Source organism: Zootoca vivipara, chromosome 6 (assembly GCF_963506605.1).
Source record: "Zootoca vivipara chromosome 6, rZooViv1.1, whole genome shotgun sequence".
NCBI classification, from domain to species: domain Eukaryota; kingdom Metazoa; phylum Chordata; class Lepidosauria; order Squamata; family Lacertidae; genus Zootoca; species Zootoca vivipara.
The window spans coordinates 96,481,998-96,499,323 of record NC_083281.1 but is presented as its reverse complement, the minus strand read 5'-3'; the positions used below and the strand labels follow the sequence as shown (position 1 = coordinate 96,499,323).

The 17,326-nt window shown below is 47.3% G+C and overlaps 1 protein-coding gene across 2 annotated transcripts; it reads right to left on the bottom strand.

Moving 5' to 3' along the window:
- Nucleotides 1-692: 692 nt before the first annotated feature.
- On the bottom strand, nt 693-15,984 carry ACTR1B (actin related protein 1B). 2 transcript variants are annotated; one of them, XM_035118951.2, is made up of 11 exons: nt 15,786-15,984; nt 11,977-12,041; nt 11,707-11,782; nt 8,220-8,345; nt 6,709-6,833; nt 6,089-6,305; nt 5,132-5,224; nt 4,673-4,847; nt 3,798-3,859; nt 3,179-3,219; nt 693-2,727 (listed from the first exon to the last, which is right to left on the bottom strand). In XM_035118951.2, exons 1-11 carry the CDS (start codon nt 15,831-15,833, stop codon nt 2,625-2,627), a joined length of 1,131 nt encoding a protein of 376 aa, XP_034974842.1. In that variant the 5' UTR covers nt 15,834-15,984; the 3' UTR covers nt 693-2,624. The 2 variants fall into 2 exon arrangements, with proteins under 2 accessions (XP_034974842.1, XP_060132419.1); XM_060276436.1 differs by lacking the exons at nt 693-2,727; nt 3,179-3,219; nt 3,798-3,859; ... (4 more) ...; nt 8,220-8,345; nt 15,786-15,984 and adding an exon at nt 8,352-9,770 and having other exon boundaries at nt 11,977-12,037.
- Between the last annotated feature and the right edge of the window lie 1,342 nt (nt 15,985-17,326).

Genomic DNA, 17,326 nt, shown 5'->3' with positions numbered 1-17,326 from the left:
TTAAGTAATCTTTCTAAAGCTCCATGAAAATACAGGTTCTTTTCCTTCAAGCAACCCTCTGTGTGTCTTCATTAGAATTCTTCCGGAACCACAAAAGCAGGGGATGTATCTTGTCTAGACAATGTTACACCATTCAGCACAATTTTCCTCATTTGTTCCTAGTTTCCTTTTCCCAGTAACTGCTTTTTAGGGATTATTGCCTATGTGAACATCTCCGTCTGCCACAATATAATCTGTCCAGCTTGGTATGAAACTGCATATAGCCTATCACAGCTGTAAGAGATTCTGGCTCCCCAGCAGGTTTTCCACATAACAGTAGCCTATGAAGCATGAACCCCTTTTAAGTAGTTTATAGCAAAACACACCTTTCTAAAGCCATGTCTACATATATGGTTGCATTTTCAACTTGCTTTCTCTTTAGCAGTTCAAAGCAGCTTTTTACCAGTTTTGTGTGCAATGTCTACTGAAAAGGCAGAGGTATCAGTATTTGATTTCTGTAGAGCCATTTTGTCCAGTAGCCACCTATCTCTTGACCTCAGTCTTGGCGCCAACCCTTCACCTTTTCAAAAACGTGTTCCTAGTGTATACTGGGGTCCACAGAAGTCTGCCTGCCTGCGTTCTTGTATGCACTGTTCCCAATTAAACACAGTAAAGACACCACACTGCCTTTGAGCAATAACAGCAGTCTCAGACCCATGCAAAGCCACTGGCTGTTAATTTATAATTACTATAATGAATTTACAAAATAAAAATACAGGCAACTGTGTTAAGTTATTGTACATTGCAGCCCGGGGAGGGGGGTTTGTATTGTTTTTTGGAGGGTGGGGGGCCTTGCGCTTGCCTCCATTTGGTATAAGATCACAATAGGTCGGTAAGATGGAGAAGCCAATATACACACAGTTAGAGGGGTGGAGCCATGGGCCCACCAGTCAACAGGGGGTCTCTTAAATTAATTCATTTCCTTTAAAAAAAAAAAGTTTTTAACCCTTTCCAGTCCAAGGCTACAAAGAGCATCTATCTTTGCAATGCACCTGGAGTCAGCAGAAGGCAGCTGAGTAGCTTCCCATCTTCTTAGCTATTGTATATACTTTGGCAACCACAGGACACTCCCCTCTCCCATGTTCTGCAATCCCACCCAGTGCGATTCTCTACATACCCAGCATGGCCTGCCTGGCAATTTTTAATGGAACAGCAGCAGAATCAGGACCTTAGGTCAAGCCTATGCACATCAGAGAGTCCATGAACAAGGAGGCCCAGCCAACGTTTCCTACGGGGAGCAGAAGGATAAAAGGGGTGCAGGGAGAGGGGAGTACAGCCCAGTGAGAGGAGCAGGCAGTCCCAAGAGGGGGTGAGCTGGAGATGAAGGGCGCACCTATAAGTGTGGTAGCTTAAAAGACAGACAGGCAAAAGTATTCCTCCTTATCTTCCCCACTGACTTGGACTCTAGCAGAGGGCCAGGCCAGGAGAAAGGATTTGCAGGCCCCTCCAACTGCGGTCACCCCATCGTGTCTTGTCCAAAAGCCAGTTCGCAACTTTCTTTAGCATTACATGAACAGATCAGCTCTCAAAAGGGGGAAGCACAGGCAATCTTCCTCCTCCTCTGCCATCACAGATTGTCCCTTCGAAGCTGGCTAGGCCACACTGCAGAAGCCACCAGGCCCAGAAGATGTCACAGCTGGACTCTTCTATCTCCTGTAGCCTCACAGACTTCTAACTGAAACTAACAGCATGCTAACCCTACTCCCCTGGGACTGGACAGGGCAGAGACAGTGGGGAGACACCCCTGCCCCATTTCCTCCAAGAACCTGCCTCTTGTCACCAAGATCCTCTTTCTCACCAAATCTGGCAGTCCATGAGAGCGGGGCGGGTGGGTTGCACTGAGGCAAGAGTTCCTCAGCACTCCTTGAAACACCTTGGCACTGACAGCCCTGAGTGAGGCCCTGCCAGGAGGACCTCTCCGAGAAGCAGGCTGAAGACTGCTTGGCAGACACGCCCACTCAAAAAGCAGGGGAAGTAAGGGGGACGATAGCACCTCCTGGCCTACACCTTTCCTATGCTTTAGGCAGGCAATGCAGCTGCCCCAGGCAGTCATATCAACAAACTGATTTATTCCTTTTGGGGGGCATCTGAACGTTTGAGATTTCCACAACAAACCGTGGAGCAAGCAGGCAGGCACCCTTCCCCCAGGGCAGGGCAGCCAGAGGCCACACAACAGCTCCCTGCTCAGAAAAAAACAACCCAGCCTTCCTACCAGCTGACAGGCACAATGAGCACCAGGTCAAAGCAGCAGTTAGGCTCATGGAAGAGATTAGAAAGTGGAATGGAGCTTCTGAGTTTCCTTCCTGGCTGGGGCCGCTGCCTTCCTCCACCACAGCCAAGGCCTCGAAATACAGCTGCACCTCCCTCCCAAGGGGGTGCGTGCTAGCAACATGCATTGGACAGGGCACTAAGACAGGAAAGCGTGAGGCCTGGGAAGAAGGCAGGAATTGGCCCCAGCCAGCAGGAATGCAGCAGCTCTGGACAAGAAAGGGTTAAGAGAAGAAAAGACACAACCTGGATGAGTCGCCCACAGGCACCAGCTGCCTTGCTGATGCCCTACCCCCACCCCCACCCCCACCCCTGCCCTAGAATGTCTTCCGATGGATGGCCCGGCTCCCGTCCTCTTCATACTCCTTCTTGGAAACCCACATCTTCTTGAACGTGTCCAGGGAGGCGAGAATAGAGCCACTGCAGGGGAAAGAGCACAAAATCAGCAGGCCAGGCCAAAGGAAGCAAGACATGCAAACAGAGGAGAAATGAATGGCTCGCCCACCGATGCAATTGCCACACAGAGAATGCCCACCAGAGATGAATGTCCCTCGCTCCTGATTCAGGACGTATGGCTCCAAGGCCACTCACAACTTGGAGCCAGTTCGTTTTCTGAAACTAACCCAAGCACAGGAAAACTTTCCAGATGGAAGAACAGGAGCTGCTTCACCCAACCCACGTTCATGCTGCAGTATCAGGCTCCCTGGGCTGAGAAAAAGCCTCTACATCACAGCCCCCTGTTTCTGTGGAGGCCTCAGTGCACCAAGGACAACTTGACCAATTTGGTTAAGCCCAATAGGAGCATCTGCTGTTAGGTGCCAGAGTGGAAGCCCAGGGGTTGCTTTTATCCCTCCCTGCAGAATGCTCTTACCCAATCCACGTAGAGTATAATCTCTCCTGAGGTGCAGAGATCTGCAAGGAAGAAAGCACAAGTCAGATACATAGCCTATGGGGAACAAGGGTACATGCGCACACAGGAACTGCCCTTCTGAGCACCAGAGCCCAACTCCTCCTTCCACTGGAACATCACCTGCTAAGATGCAGGAAACACATTACAGTGGCACCTCGCAAGACAAATGCCTCGCGCAACGAAAAACTCGCAAGACGAAAGCATTTTGCAATGTTTTTGGTGACTTGCAAGACAAAGTTTTCTATGGCCGTGCTTCGCAAGACGAATTTTTTTGCAGGTTTTTGTGTGTGTTTTTTGCCGCGGCAAACCGCGCTTCGCAAGACAAAATTATCACAAGACGAAGCGTCTCGCAGAATGAATTACTTTCGTCTTGCGAGGCACCACTGTATTTCAAAGATCTGGAGATCTTGCCTTGGTAATAAGGGAATGCATCCTCCAGTACAGAGCTTAGCAATTTAAGAAAATCCAGACACTTTGCGTTTCATTTTAAAGAGCGAGTTGCCAGCCCTCATTGTGGAGTGTGCTCCATGGTCATTGCACACAAACTGCCTTGGGGCCTGGAGTTCCTCCAAAGCCTCACCTTAATTTTGACATCTTTTGGAGCAAGTTTCTTCACCTCGCTGAGCAGCCGGTCTCCAAAACCTGAGGAGTTGAGAGACAAGTGAGGAAGCTTAGAGTTCAAGGTGCTGTGCCACAGTGGTCAAGTGCCGACTACCTTCCATGTTGGTACATCCCAAACATCAGTGCCTCATCGTTCCAATGCTAATCCCAAAAAGGGCTGGGCAGTTAGCTTTTCAGCTTCTCTTCACAGCAGAAATCCTTCCACCCCTTCAGAGGCCAGGGGGTGGGAACCTTTGTCTCCCTGGCCAGGTTTGGCAGGCACAAACTCTTCTTGTCTAAAGCTCATGTGAAGACCCTATTCTCTGAAGCTCTTCTCTGAGGCAAACTGGGAAGTGCAGAGGGGGCTTGGATATGTACTGACACAGGAAGAAGCAGAGACTCATCCAAAGAGTTATATGCTCAGATGAAAGGGCATCACACTGGGTGTGCCAGAGGTTTTAACAGGGCAAGCTTTGAAGCTTTCACACAAAACAGGGCAGCAAGAGAGCGCACAGAGGAAGACTACTGTCAGAAACCCAGCCTCTTAATATCAGCACTTTGTCTCCTACACATATAAAGAGCTCACTGGAATGGTACATGCTTTGCATACACAAGGTCCCAAGTTCCATTCCTAGCATTCTTCAGATAAAACAGATCTCATGCAGGATCTGACTGGCAATGGCTCTCCATGGTTTCAACCAGAGTTCATTCACAGGCTGAGAACCTTTCATTCAGGCCTCTCCCAATAAGAATAGACCATATGCAGCTAGTTGGACTACCAGACAATTCATGGTGTGAAACAGCCTCCTCTTTTAAGACAAATAAGCTCTTTACCTCTTCTGAGGAGCCCCATACCTTTAAAAAGTGTAGATCCCCCAGACAGAACAATATTCCCAAACAATGTCCGCCGCAGGTCCATGTCAGATTTCTGGATAGCAAATGCTAGCACTTCATGGATCCCCTCGCTTTCATCTCCTATTAAGTCTGGCTGGAATAGCAGCTCAGGGGCTCGGAACCGGGAGGGACCAACCTGCCAGGAAAGCCACAGTGCCAATTAAAGTAGGGCAAGGGGACAAATAAGCTCTATTTCAACCTACAACAGCTACAGCATTCAAAAGACAGTCTTTTTCGTCATTTGGAGGTTCTGCATGACTGTGAGAAGTTTGTGTCAACCACCTTGTTGTACACTGCATGAACATTGCAAAACCTCTCCAGAAATAATTGCAAACACCTCTGCTGCAAAATGCAACGTGAAGAAGCCCCAACCCTCAAGGTTTCCAGGGGAAAGACCCCTTTTCCAGTTCAAAAACTTACATCTAAAGTGCTTCCATCAGGCAGCGTGTACTGCACCTTCTCTGTCTCCAGGGCCTCATCCTTCTGAGGGTTGATGGACAAGTAGCAAGCTCTCTGCAAGGAGGAAGGCAGCATGTGAGGCAGCTGGGTACTGGAAGCCACTTGCTAGAAGAACTCCTAGCAGCTCCACCCACCCAGGCCCACAGCGAGCTAACTGAACAGAGGACCAGAATTTAAGCCTCACCTCTGCAGATGCACCTTCGATCATGACATAGCCCAGTTATCTTGCACTATCTCATACCACAAGCCCAATCCAGGGTAGTTCACCCAAATTAGCGAACTACCCTGGTTTTCTTGCTCTCTGCAGACAACATTCTCTTATTTTATGGACACCATGTAGCAAATTGCTTCAAGAACTTCAGGCTGCTGCATTTGTTTTCCATGGCTACAGCTCTGGAAAGGTGAGGATGGATACAGAATGTGTGAAAAATTGACTACATGTGCTCGCACTGCTTAAGAAGCACACAGCTTTGACTCATTAAACTCAAGAGTTGTTTGCCTCTTCAGTATATGATGGAGATGTCAAAAAGAAACCCCTGGTTCATCAGCACTTTTCTCTTTTATGATCATTGCGACCTCAGATGTAACCTGAAAATGCACTAGAACCAGACTTGGCACCATCTAGCTGGGAAGACTGTCATAGCGCTGCTCATCCATATCCTCTTTCTGATCTACAAGGCTCTTGTGGAACATCCTCTGAATCGATTGGCCAGTTACTGCTCCAATTCTACAGAGGAGTGTTTAAAGAGCAAGGCAGGGGTCACCTGGAACTAGATTTTTAACGATCTAGAGGTCTAGTCCAGTGTGCTGCTCAGTAACCAAAAACACCTTATTGAAATCCTAGGACTGTCTCTCCCCAGGAGCAGAATATCTCCCCCCACCCCACGCCTGGCATGGATCCATCTGCCCCAACCTCACCTCCTTTATTGTCTTCACGACTTCAAACTCAGCTGAGGTGTGGAAGTCATAGCCCTCTTTCCGTAGCAGCAGGCGGAGGTAACGGGAGACGTCTCGCCCAGCAATGTCTACACGCATGATCGAGTGAGGCATGGCGAAGCCCTCGTAGATGGGGACCGCATGTGTCACTCCATCTCCTGCGTCCAACACCACCCCTGTAGTGCGGCCTGTGGCGTAACTTAGAGAGAGCAGAGGGGAAACAAGGCGGCCATTAGTTCAGGACATGCAAAAGAAATGACTTCTTCACACAACTATGCCATGCGCTCCCACAAGATGCAGTAACGGCCACCAATTTGGATGGGTAGAAAAGGGAATTAGACAAATTCATGGCGGACACGGCTATGAATGGCAACTAGCCATAACAGCTTTCTACTGCCACCGTCGGAGGCAGTATGGTGGGAATTACATAATGACTAAATGGGCCTTTGGCCTGATCCAACAGACAGGCTTTTCCTGTGTTCTTAGTCTGGCCATGGCCCTCCAGAGCACAGGAAACAGATTAGGCTCAGAAGGGGAAAGTATCCAAAGTCTTCTGGTCATCACAGTGAAGCAATGCCAGAAACAACCAGCTGGATACTCACAGGCTGAGGACAGCTTGCATGGAGATGAAAAGAGCTGGAACGTTGAAAGTCTCAAAGAAAACCTCGGCGGCCTTCTCTCGATTTTTGCTGGGGTTTAGCGGGGCTTCTGTCAGGAGAACTGGATGCTGGAAGGAAAGCAGGAAGTGACAAAAAACTGGCTGAATGCCCACATGCTATTCACTGGAGAAAATCCATACACTCTTTCCTGGTGGCCTGCTCCAAGTTCTGCTAAGCCGCCCTCACAGAAGCCCCTTCAGGAAGTGATGCTCTGGTTGTACTACTACTAGAAGCTGTTGGCTCCTAAAATGATACACACATTAAAATGCTAAATGCAGCCCATCTATTAAAACTGAGGGAACTGTTAAATGTTCTGTTGACCTTTCTAGCAAACTGCTGTTCTCCAGGAATAATTTGATCCACTGATGTTGCGGAATAGTGTCCCTCCCTCCAAGTTTCCTCAACTTCCCAACAGACCTGCATCACAACAGTCAGTGTGGCTCCTGCCTTTCCTCAGGATTAGGAAAGAATCCAGCACAAGGACCCAGAGGGTGAAGTGCCTTCATATCTGCTACATAACTCCCCCCCCCCCCAGTCTGAATATTCAAGGGAGGAATTCAAGGTTTCCTTCTGAGTATCAACTTGCAGAGAATGACAAACATCTTTCCAGGGATAGGGTAAAGGTTTATCTATCTGTTAAGATATGCCTCTAGTTCTTTCCCCCTTGAGCTAAAGAGATTAAAAGCCCAAAAGTTAAATACAGAAAATTAAGAAATTTGGCATCTCAACAGGCACACAAAAAACACCAGCCATAAACTATTTTCCTAGGAAGGGTTAACCGTCATAAGCCTGGAAAAAAACAGGAATGCCCTGCCATGCTCTCAGAGGGACCACCACATTGCTGATGCAGAAAGAAGCTGGACTTTTGAATGTTCATCAAGCAGTCCCCTGTCCCCAACATGAACAAGACCGCCTCCTCAAGGCCTCCTGTGGCCAGAGAGGTTCGTAGAAAAGAAGGTCCTCCTGAAGGCACGCAAGGAACTGTCTGTGAAGGTCACCCAATGGACCAGGACTGTCAGTGGAAGATAGTCCTCTTCCAGTCTCATCTACCCCAAGGCTGCCTTTTGCCTCACAGATTGTGCAGCCTCGCAGCTTATAGGCGAGAGGGATCTCCACCATGTTTCTCATGACCCTCTTTTGGCAGGAGGAGAGTCTGAGAGCATCATCTCTCACGTTTCCTTTTGGCCCTCGACCAGGCTCCGAACTGGGAAGCAAGGAAGAAAATCACAAGCCAAAGAAGCAGTACTCAACTTACTATGAGGAGGGGGAATGTAGATTTCCTTCATGAAATCCACACCTCACCCCTGGACTCCCTGCACTGTAACTGTCTAAAACAGCAGCTAAAGGGAAGTGTCACATAAAGGTACAGCAAATGCAATTTCCCAGCCCCCCCCCCACACACCTAATGAAAATACTCAAAGGCTGGCTAGAAGCATTGCTCTTGCAACAATTACCTCTTCTGAGAACGTCTGCAGCTGATCTTTGGAATAAACATACTGCCAGATCCTCTCCATGTCATTCCAGTCCCGGACAATGCCATGTTCCATGGGATAGCGGATGGATAACAATCCTCTGTGCTCCTGAGCAAGGAAAGAGTAAGAAATCTGTTGGAGCAGGAGCAGACACCCAGAGCATTTTGATCAGGATGATGATGGCATGTCCCCAGTACTCAATGGCTTTGGGGTGCAGTATCACAGCCCCCAATCCTGCCCCTTTGAGGAGGTCTAGCTTTCTGGACTCAATGCCTTCTTTGACATACAGAGTGACACTCCCTCCAGTATGTCTTTCCTATAGAGTTTACATGTAGAGGTAACTCATAGAATCATAGAGTTGGAAGAGACCACAAGGGCCATCCAGTCCAACCCCCTGCCAAGCAGGAAACACCATCAAAGCATTCCTGATATATGGCCATCAAGCCTCCGCTTAAAGACCTCCAAAGAAGGAGACTCCACCACACTCCTTGGCAGCAGATTCCACTGTCGAACAGCTCTTACTGTCAGGAAGTTCTTCCTAATCATGTTTAGGTGGAAACTTCTTTCTTGTTGCTTGAATCCATTGCTCCGTGTCCGCTTCTCTGGAGCAGCAGAAAAAAACCTTTCACCCTCTTCCATATGACATCCTTTTATATATTTGAACGTAGCTATCATATCACCCCTTAACCTTCTCTTCTCCAGGCTAAACATACCCAGCTCCCTAAGCCGTTCCTCAAGTCATAAGGCATCATTTCCAGGCCTTTGACCATTTTGGTTGCCCTCCTATGGACACGTTCCAGCTTGTCAGTATCCTTCTTGAACTGTGGTGCCCAGAACTGGACACAGTACTCCAGGTGAGGTCTGACCAGAGCAGAATACAGTGGTACTATTACTTCCCTTGATCTAGATGCTATACTCCTATTGATGCAGCCCAGAATTGCATTGGCTTTTTTAGCTGCTGCATCACACTGTTGACTCATGTCAAGTTTGTGGTCTACCAAGACTCCTAGATCCTTTTCACATGTACTGCTCTCAAACCAGGTGTCTCCCATCCTGTATTCGTGCCTTTCATTTTTTTTGCCCAAGTGTAGTACTTTACATTTCTCCTTGTTAAAATTCATCTTGTTTGCTTTGGCCCAGTTGTCTAATCTGTTAAGGTCAGTTTGAAGTGTGATCCTGTCCTCTGGGGTATTAGCCACCCCTCCCAATTTGGTGTCATCTCCAAACTTGACCAGGATGCCCTCAAGCCCATCATCCAAGTCATTGATAAAGATGTTGAATAAGACTGGACCCAAGACAGAACCCTGTGGCACCCCACTAGTCACTTCTCTCCAAGATGAAGAGGAGCCATTGATGAGCACCCTTTGGGTTCGGTCAGTCAGCCAGTTACAAATCCACTGAATGGTAGCATTGTCTAGCCCGCTTTTTACCAACTTCTTTACTAGAATATCATGGGGCACCTTGTCAAAGGCCTTGCTGAAATCAAGATAGGCTATATCCACAGCATTCCCTTCATCTACCAGGCTTGTAATTCTGTCAAAAAATGAGATCAGATTAGTCTGGCATGACCTATTTTTCAGAAACCCATGCTGACTTTTAGTGATCACAGAGTTTCTTTCTAGGTGCTCACAGACCGTTTGCTTAATGATTTGCTCTAGAATCTAGAATGGTATTGATGTCAAGCTGACTGGGCGGTAATTGTTTGGGTCCTCTCTTTCCCCTTTTGAAAATAGGGACAGCATTTGCCCTCCTCCACTCTGCTGGGACTTCGTCTGTTCTCCAGGAATTCTCAAAGATTACTGCCAGTGGTTCTGAAATCACCTCTGCCAGTTCTTTTAATACTCTTGGATGTAGTTCATCTGGCCCTGGGGACTTGAATATATCTAAACTAGCCAAGTATTCTTGTACTACCTCCTTACTTATTCTGGGCTGTGTTTCCCCTGCTGAATCATCTGCTCCATATTCTTCAGGTCGGGCATTGTTTTCTTTTTTGGAGAAGACTGAGGCAAAGAAGACATTGAGGAGTTCTGCCCTTTCTCTGTCCCCTGTTCGCATTTCACCATCTTCTCCTCTAAGTGACCCCACTGTTTCCTTGTTCTTCTTCTTGCTACGGACATACCCATAAAAGCCCTTTTTGTTGCTTTTAACCTCTCTATTAAGCCTGAGTTCATTCTGTGCTTTAGCTTTTCTGACTTTGTCTCTACACGTGCTGGCTATTTGTTTGAATTCCTCTCTGGTGATTTCCCCCTTTTTCCATGTTTTGTACATATCCCTTTTAAATCTTAACTCAGTTAAAGGTTCTTTAGATAGCCACCCTGGCTTCTTTAGGCACCTTCCATGTTTCCGTCTCATTGGTATTGCCAGAAGTTGTGCTTTTAATATCTCCCTTTTAACAAACTCCCAACCATCATGAACTCCCTTCCCTTTTAGTATTTCTGTCCATGGGATTTCATCCAGCGTTTCCCTAAGTTTTCTGAAGTCGGCTTTCTTAAAGTCTAGAAATTGAGTCTTAGTATGCTTGGTTGCCCCTCCTGGTTCTCCTCCTGGTTCTCTGCACTCCACCAAGATCCCGTTATCCCTACTATACCAGTGCTGTCTGCTAAGACCTGGCACTCTAGTTCATCCATCTTGGCTAAGAGTCTCCTAACCTTAGAGCATGCACACATCTGGACAGTCTCTCTCTTCCAAGTCTCTTGCATTTTAACTGTGGCGCTTTGGTCTCTCTGAGCTGCCATCCTGTGCCCCTGCACTCACAGTGCCTTGTTCTATGCTACCCCCATTTAAATTTTCATCCATTTTATCTTCTTCATCCTAAGGGAGAGATTTGTTCTGAGCCAGACCCTCCTCCGCTCCTGTCAGCCCAACACCACACAATGCCAATCAGTTTAAAAACTGCTCTGCCACCTTTTCTCATTTTAGGCACCAGCCGTCTGTTTCTATCCTGGCTCAAGCGGAGACTGTCCCTTTTGTACAGGCCTGGCTTCCCTCAGAATACTCCCCAATGCCCAACAAATCCAACTCCTCCTCTCGACACCACAGACTCATCCACTCATTGAGACTACAAAGTTAGTCCTGCGCATGAAACCAGTAGCATTTCAGAGAAAGCTACCTTGGAGGTCCCAGCCTCCAGCAACCCACCAGCGACCTAAATTTGGCTTCCAGGATCTCACGACTACATTTCCCCATGTTATTAATACCAACATGCGCCACTAGCTCCTCCCCAGCACTCTCTACTAGGCTATCTAGGCAAATATGCAACACCCACAACCTTTGCAGCAGGCAGGCATGTATATCCATCACACGCCCAATTATCTATGTTTTTAATGATCGGTCTACTCTAAGTGGGACCCTACAGGATGACAGCCTATAAATTTCTGTCAAATGCAAAGGGAACACACACAAAATAGGGAGCCAACACCCACCTCTCCCCCCCCCCCCCAAACACACACAGAGGCAGGGTGGACTTTACCTCTGCTTTGGGTCCAATGAAAAGGTCTCCTTCCAGCGCCCCAGCCATAACCCGGACATGTTTTGGACGGCCCACACTGACAAGAAAAAAGAGACTGATTATTTGTCTACACTGCAAGGTGAGTGTTATGAACCATGGCATGGTTATGAACCATGGCAATGAATTTAAAACAAAACAAAAACACACCCTCACTAGGCACATATTGTCTTCAAAAACTACCACACTTTATTATTGATGAGGCAATCAATCAAATATCACAGCAACACTCACTAGTTTGGGAAGCAGTATTTGGGGATCTGATCTCCAGCAAAACCAGCCTTCACCACACCGGAACCCTGAAGAAAGAAGAAAAACCAGTTAAGACAAAGGGGAAAGACTTTTCAGAGCAAGACAAAGTCAGAGAAACATTTCCTAAAACTCATGAGGACTGACCAGCAGCCGTTACTTCAAAACTTACACCATGAGCTCCGTTCCTCTTTGGGGTTTAAGTCACCTTTCAGCTTCTATTTAGTTCCTGAGTCACCACAGATTGAAAGATAACATGCACATAACTTGCAAAGCATTTGAGGCATACAAATGCTTCACACAAGTCCTTTCCTTCAAACATTACCAATGGGAAGGACAACAACTCAGTGACCGACTCCATGTTTCACACAGCATGCTGAAGTCCCTGGTATCTCCAGTTACGCAAAAGGCTGGGGATGATCACGGCCTGAGAACCCAGAGAACACTACTGTCTGAGATGACAGTTCTGGGATACATGGAGTATATGAGGTAGCATCATATGATTTTCATGAGTAGGGCTTAGTATCAAAATTCCTACCCTGCTGGTATAACTAAACAACTCTGTAAAACCAAGAGCAAGGCCCATCCAATTACAACTCCATGGGCACATAGAGGGTGGCCGCCCACAGCTTCCTCCAAGCCAAATTAAAGGCAATTAAAGGAGGAAGGGCTCCAGGCAAGATTAAGAGATCTCAGATCAGAGGTCTGCCTACAAAACCCTGGAAAGCTGAGTTTAAGACCCACTCCCTGATTAGATGGCCCTCTGGTCTCGCTCCCAAAGGCTCAAAATCACTGCTTCATCTCAGAAATGTGGAAGCCAAGGCAGAGTGAGTGCAAGGAAATAACTTCCCATGGCACAAGAATCCAAACCAAGAATAGAAGTTGAGCCTGATTTTCTTTCAGTCACAAGATCTGCCTCTTAGTTCTCCAGGCCGATGACAAAGATTCCCAATGGCTGTGTAGGAAGGCAGCCACTCCCCCCACCCCAGCCTAGTGACAAGGTCCATGGTTCAGCACCTTCTTTGAATGGAAAGAGAAGTGAAAAACCCTACTGTGCCCATCCTGGAGAATAATGTAGCAGCTCAGCTGACTAGTCTTGCCAGCCTCCAAGAGCAGCTATGATGCTGGGCTGCTCTCATTCCTGTTCCTAATTATTTCTTTGCAGCATGAATAAGCAAATCTCTTTCAGACACACCCCAGCAATGGGCATAAACAGGCCAAACACCTTCACACAGTCTGAAGACAGTCTGAAGACAAGAGCTATCAGCAAAATCACTTCCCTAGAAAATCCAATGCCAGACACTTCTCCTGTGTTCCTGTTCTTGTACTCGCCCAAGTTTTATCCGAAAGGAACACGGGGAGCCTGGAAACATTGCAGACAGGAAATTCTCCAGGCACCTTTCCATTCCCAAGACTATGAACGCTCCTACAAGTTATATCTTCAACAAACATATTCCCAAACAGCTAAAAATAGTTTTAAAAACAGTACAGAAAACAAGTTTAAAAGCAATTAATACAAAATTAATACCTAAGACACGAGAGCTTTTTGTCTACCTGGAAAACCTTTCAAAACAAAAATGTCTTCCATTGTTTCTGGAAAGTACAGCTAGTGAGCACATGTCATCTCAAAGCTGAAGAATGGACTCCAGACGGCAGTACTTTGGAAAATCCAGAGTTTGGTCAGTATATATAAGGATTCTTTCAGGCAAAATTTGCCTCTATAGTGTTGGAAACCATCACTAGATAGCGATCAGACAAAAAAAGAAGATGTCCACAGTTTTGCCACCACTTTACATCGCATCTCCACCTCTGAAAAGATTCAATACCTACACAATTTTTCTTCATACATGACATGCATATGCAGTGGAAAATTTTCTGTGGAAAAAAAAACAAACTGGAAAATTTTCTGAAAATATTTCCAATCTTTATTTTTCTGGGTTACATTTTCCATTCATAAGATCTTTAGCAATAATGAATAGATGACAACTGCAAATATAATAATCATCATCATCATCCATCCATCCATCCATCCATCTGGCTGAGTTGCCCCAGCCACTCTGGGCGGCTTTCAACAAAACATAAAACACCCCCATCATTCTGCCCAGACACTGAGGTCCAGGGCCGAGTGTCTTCTGCCGGTTCCCTCACTGCGAGAACCCAAGTTACAGGGAACCAGGCAGAGGGCCTTCTCAGTAGTGGTACCCACCCTGTGGAATGCCCTCCTATTAAGATGTCAAGGAAATAAACAACTATCTGACTTTTAGAAGACATCCGAAGGCAGCCTGTTTAGGGAAGTTTTTAATGTCTGATGTTTTACAATTTTTTATGTGAAACCCAGCCAAATGGGTGGGGTATAAATAATAACATTATTATTATTATGATTACTACTACTACTACTACTACTAATATGGAGAGGAAGGATACTGCTAAGAATGTTAAGCACTAAGAATGCTAAGTTACTTTTAGTCCTAATCACCAAAAGCTAGTATCAACGAAGGTATTTCATCACTTAATAACTATGTATGATAACTTCTTAATAGAATGTGCTGTACAACAGCAATAAAAGCAACAAGAGCACTATAAGGAATGGTTTAGTAATAATTGTTAACACAATTCAGACTAAAGTATTATTTTGTAAAACAAATAAAAGTGCCATGACAACCCCCCAGATTCAATTCCCATAGCAGATATTGGAGTTCCAGTTGTGAAGAGAAGAATCCTATATCCTTCTTAGTCCAAGTCTCTCTCTCTTGACTTTCAGGCAGAGACCCTTTCCAATCATTTGCTAACTTGATCCTTTTAACAGGAATTCAAACCTGGTTTTAAAGAATGTATGTAAAGCAAGGGATTTCCCAACACTATAAACACAATTTACTGTTTTAATGATTTTATGTACATTGCTTTGCAATCCTCACCTTGAAAACATCTAAAACAAAAAATAAATATGTTAAATGACCATGGTGATTGGCCATGATGGACTATATGGCATCTTCAGGATCTGAGGCCCCTGAACTATTCAGCACTGGAGAACAGCAGGAGAGCTAGTCCCTTCATGACCTGCTTGTTGGCTGTGCAAAACCAAAGGCTTGCATAGAAAAGCTAGGAGCAGCCAAAAAGGTCCTCAGACATTGTTGGCTACAACTCCTATCAGCCCTTACCAGCAAATGGTCTGGCATGATGGGAGTTGTAGTCCAACAACATCCCATTTCCCCATCCCCAGAGAGCGCCTTGGCCTGATCTAGCAGATGCTGCTGATGTTCTTATGTCTAGTGGGCAGCAGCTCCCCAGGCAGGAGGAGGGAAGCGGGGGCCACGGTGCTCCCGAGCGGGAAACATGCTCGGCTCCTGCTCTCCTTGACGATGCTTTCTTCGGGCAATGCAGACGAGAACGGCAACAGCAACACCCCCCCCCCCCAAATCACAACGGTCATTGAATAACAGCAGCCTTTTCTTTTTAAAGGGGCCGAGTGACGGTCTGATGGACCGCCTTCTCCGCCGAGCCTCATAGAGGCTTAGCAAGGCTGAGGGAGTTTCAAACCCGCGCTGGCGTTTTGTGGAATGGCGTAAAGCAGAATTAAAGCAGAATAAACGGAGCAAGGCGCCTGGGCCTCGCCATCTGCTCGTCCGCAGGGATCGGGGCAGGGCGGGGCCCGTCCCGCCAGCGCAGGCCCCACCCAGGTCCGGCTCCTCCTCCGACCGGCGCCGCAGCCACCGCCCGGCGCCGCAGCCACCGCCCGGCGAAGCTCCTTCGGCCGGCCGCACTCCCGGCCCTGCCGCCCCGCCCGCCGCGCTTACGTTGTCAATCACTACGGGCTGGTTGGCGATGATATCGTAGGACTCCATGGCCGGGGCCGCCGCCGCGGGGCCAAGCCGGGCCCAGGACTCCGCGCTGCCCGCCCCTCGCGATGCTCCGCCGCTGCCGTGGCCCGGGAACCACCACCCAGTGCGGCGCAACCTAGCCCACTGCCCGTGTCCGCCGCGGAGGAAGGCGGAACCAAGCTCCGCTTCACGCTCCCTCACCCAATCGAAACCCCCGACAGCAGCCAACAAGCCAAGAGACGCGCCTGCCCGGGGTGCGGCTCCCGCTTTGACAGCTGCCAAACTATTGGCCCGCTCGTCTGAGAGGGGCGGGTCTTCCGCATCAAGCTTAGTGGAGTGGGCACACTGCGGGAGGGAGCGGGGAAGTGGGAGTGATGTCATATCGCGGCTCTTAAAGGGCCAGAGGCGTCGCTTTGCTCCCCATCCTGATCTGCAAGACGGAACTGGGGCTGCCTGAGGCGTGTCCACACTGGGTGTTGTGGCTGCCTCCTCGGAAGTAAATCCCGGGTGGAAACATAAGGGTTTGCTTTCATGGAAATATGCTGAGGTCAGGATTGTGAATGGGTAGTCGAGTGAGCTACTGCTTTACCAGCGGCACATTCACACGTAACTTGTCAGAAAATGATAGTGTTGATGCAGCCCTTGACAAAGCATATATGATAAAGGAGGTCAGCAGCATGTCGCACTCTTGGAAAGGTAAAAATCGGCTTCTCGTGGTTAAGAAGCATGTTATCCAGTGTTCGTGCCCCCCCCCCAATAAACATATGAATCTGCTGCACCAGGCAATGGCCCATCCTTCTAGTCCAGCATCCTCTTCTCAGAGTGGCCAAGCAGGTGCCTGTGGGAAACCAGGGAGCAGAACATGAGCGCAAGAGCAACACACCTCCCCCCCCTTTCCAGCAAGTGGTATTCGGGAGCATTGCTAAATGAATCTATGAACCCCTTGAAAGCAACCCCCATGTGCCCAACTCGATCGCTTCATAATACCTGTTCCACATTTGTAAGCACTTGTGGCACACTCATGTATTGTGGCAGAACCTGCACTTTGGAACTCCCTGCATATTGAGATCAAGCAGAAGCCTTCACTGTACTCTTTTGGGCTCCTGCTAAAACCATTCTTAGTTGCTAAAACCAGTTGCTTAGAAGGTTGAGCTACCGGAAATTTTAATCTGTCTTAGTATTTTAACTTTTGAATGCTTTAAAGTAGGGTTGTGATTTCCCCCCCTCACTTTTATTGTTTTATCTTTTTGTAAACTGCTTTGATGCTTTTTTACAATTTTATGAAATGAATAAAATAATAATTATGGGACTGTAAAGATTATTAATAAATTTCTTTTGGCATAAGCCTTTGGGGACCAGAGTCTAAACCTGGCAAACTCCCTTCACAGTAAGTTACGGTACTATGAGATGTCTTGTAAAAAGTTGTGAATGAACATAATAAATAATAATCACCATCATGTCTACCAGAATCCATTTTATTCAGCATACTTATCTAGTACAGTCATTGATATCCCTTC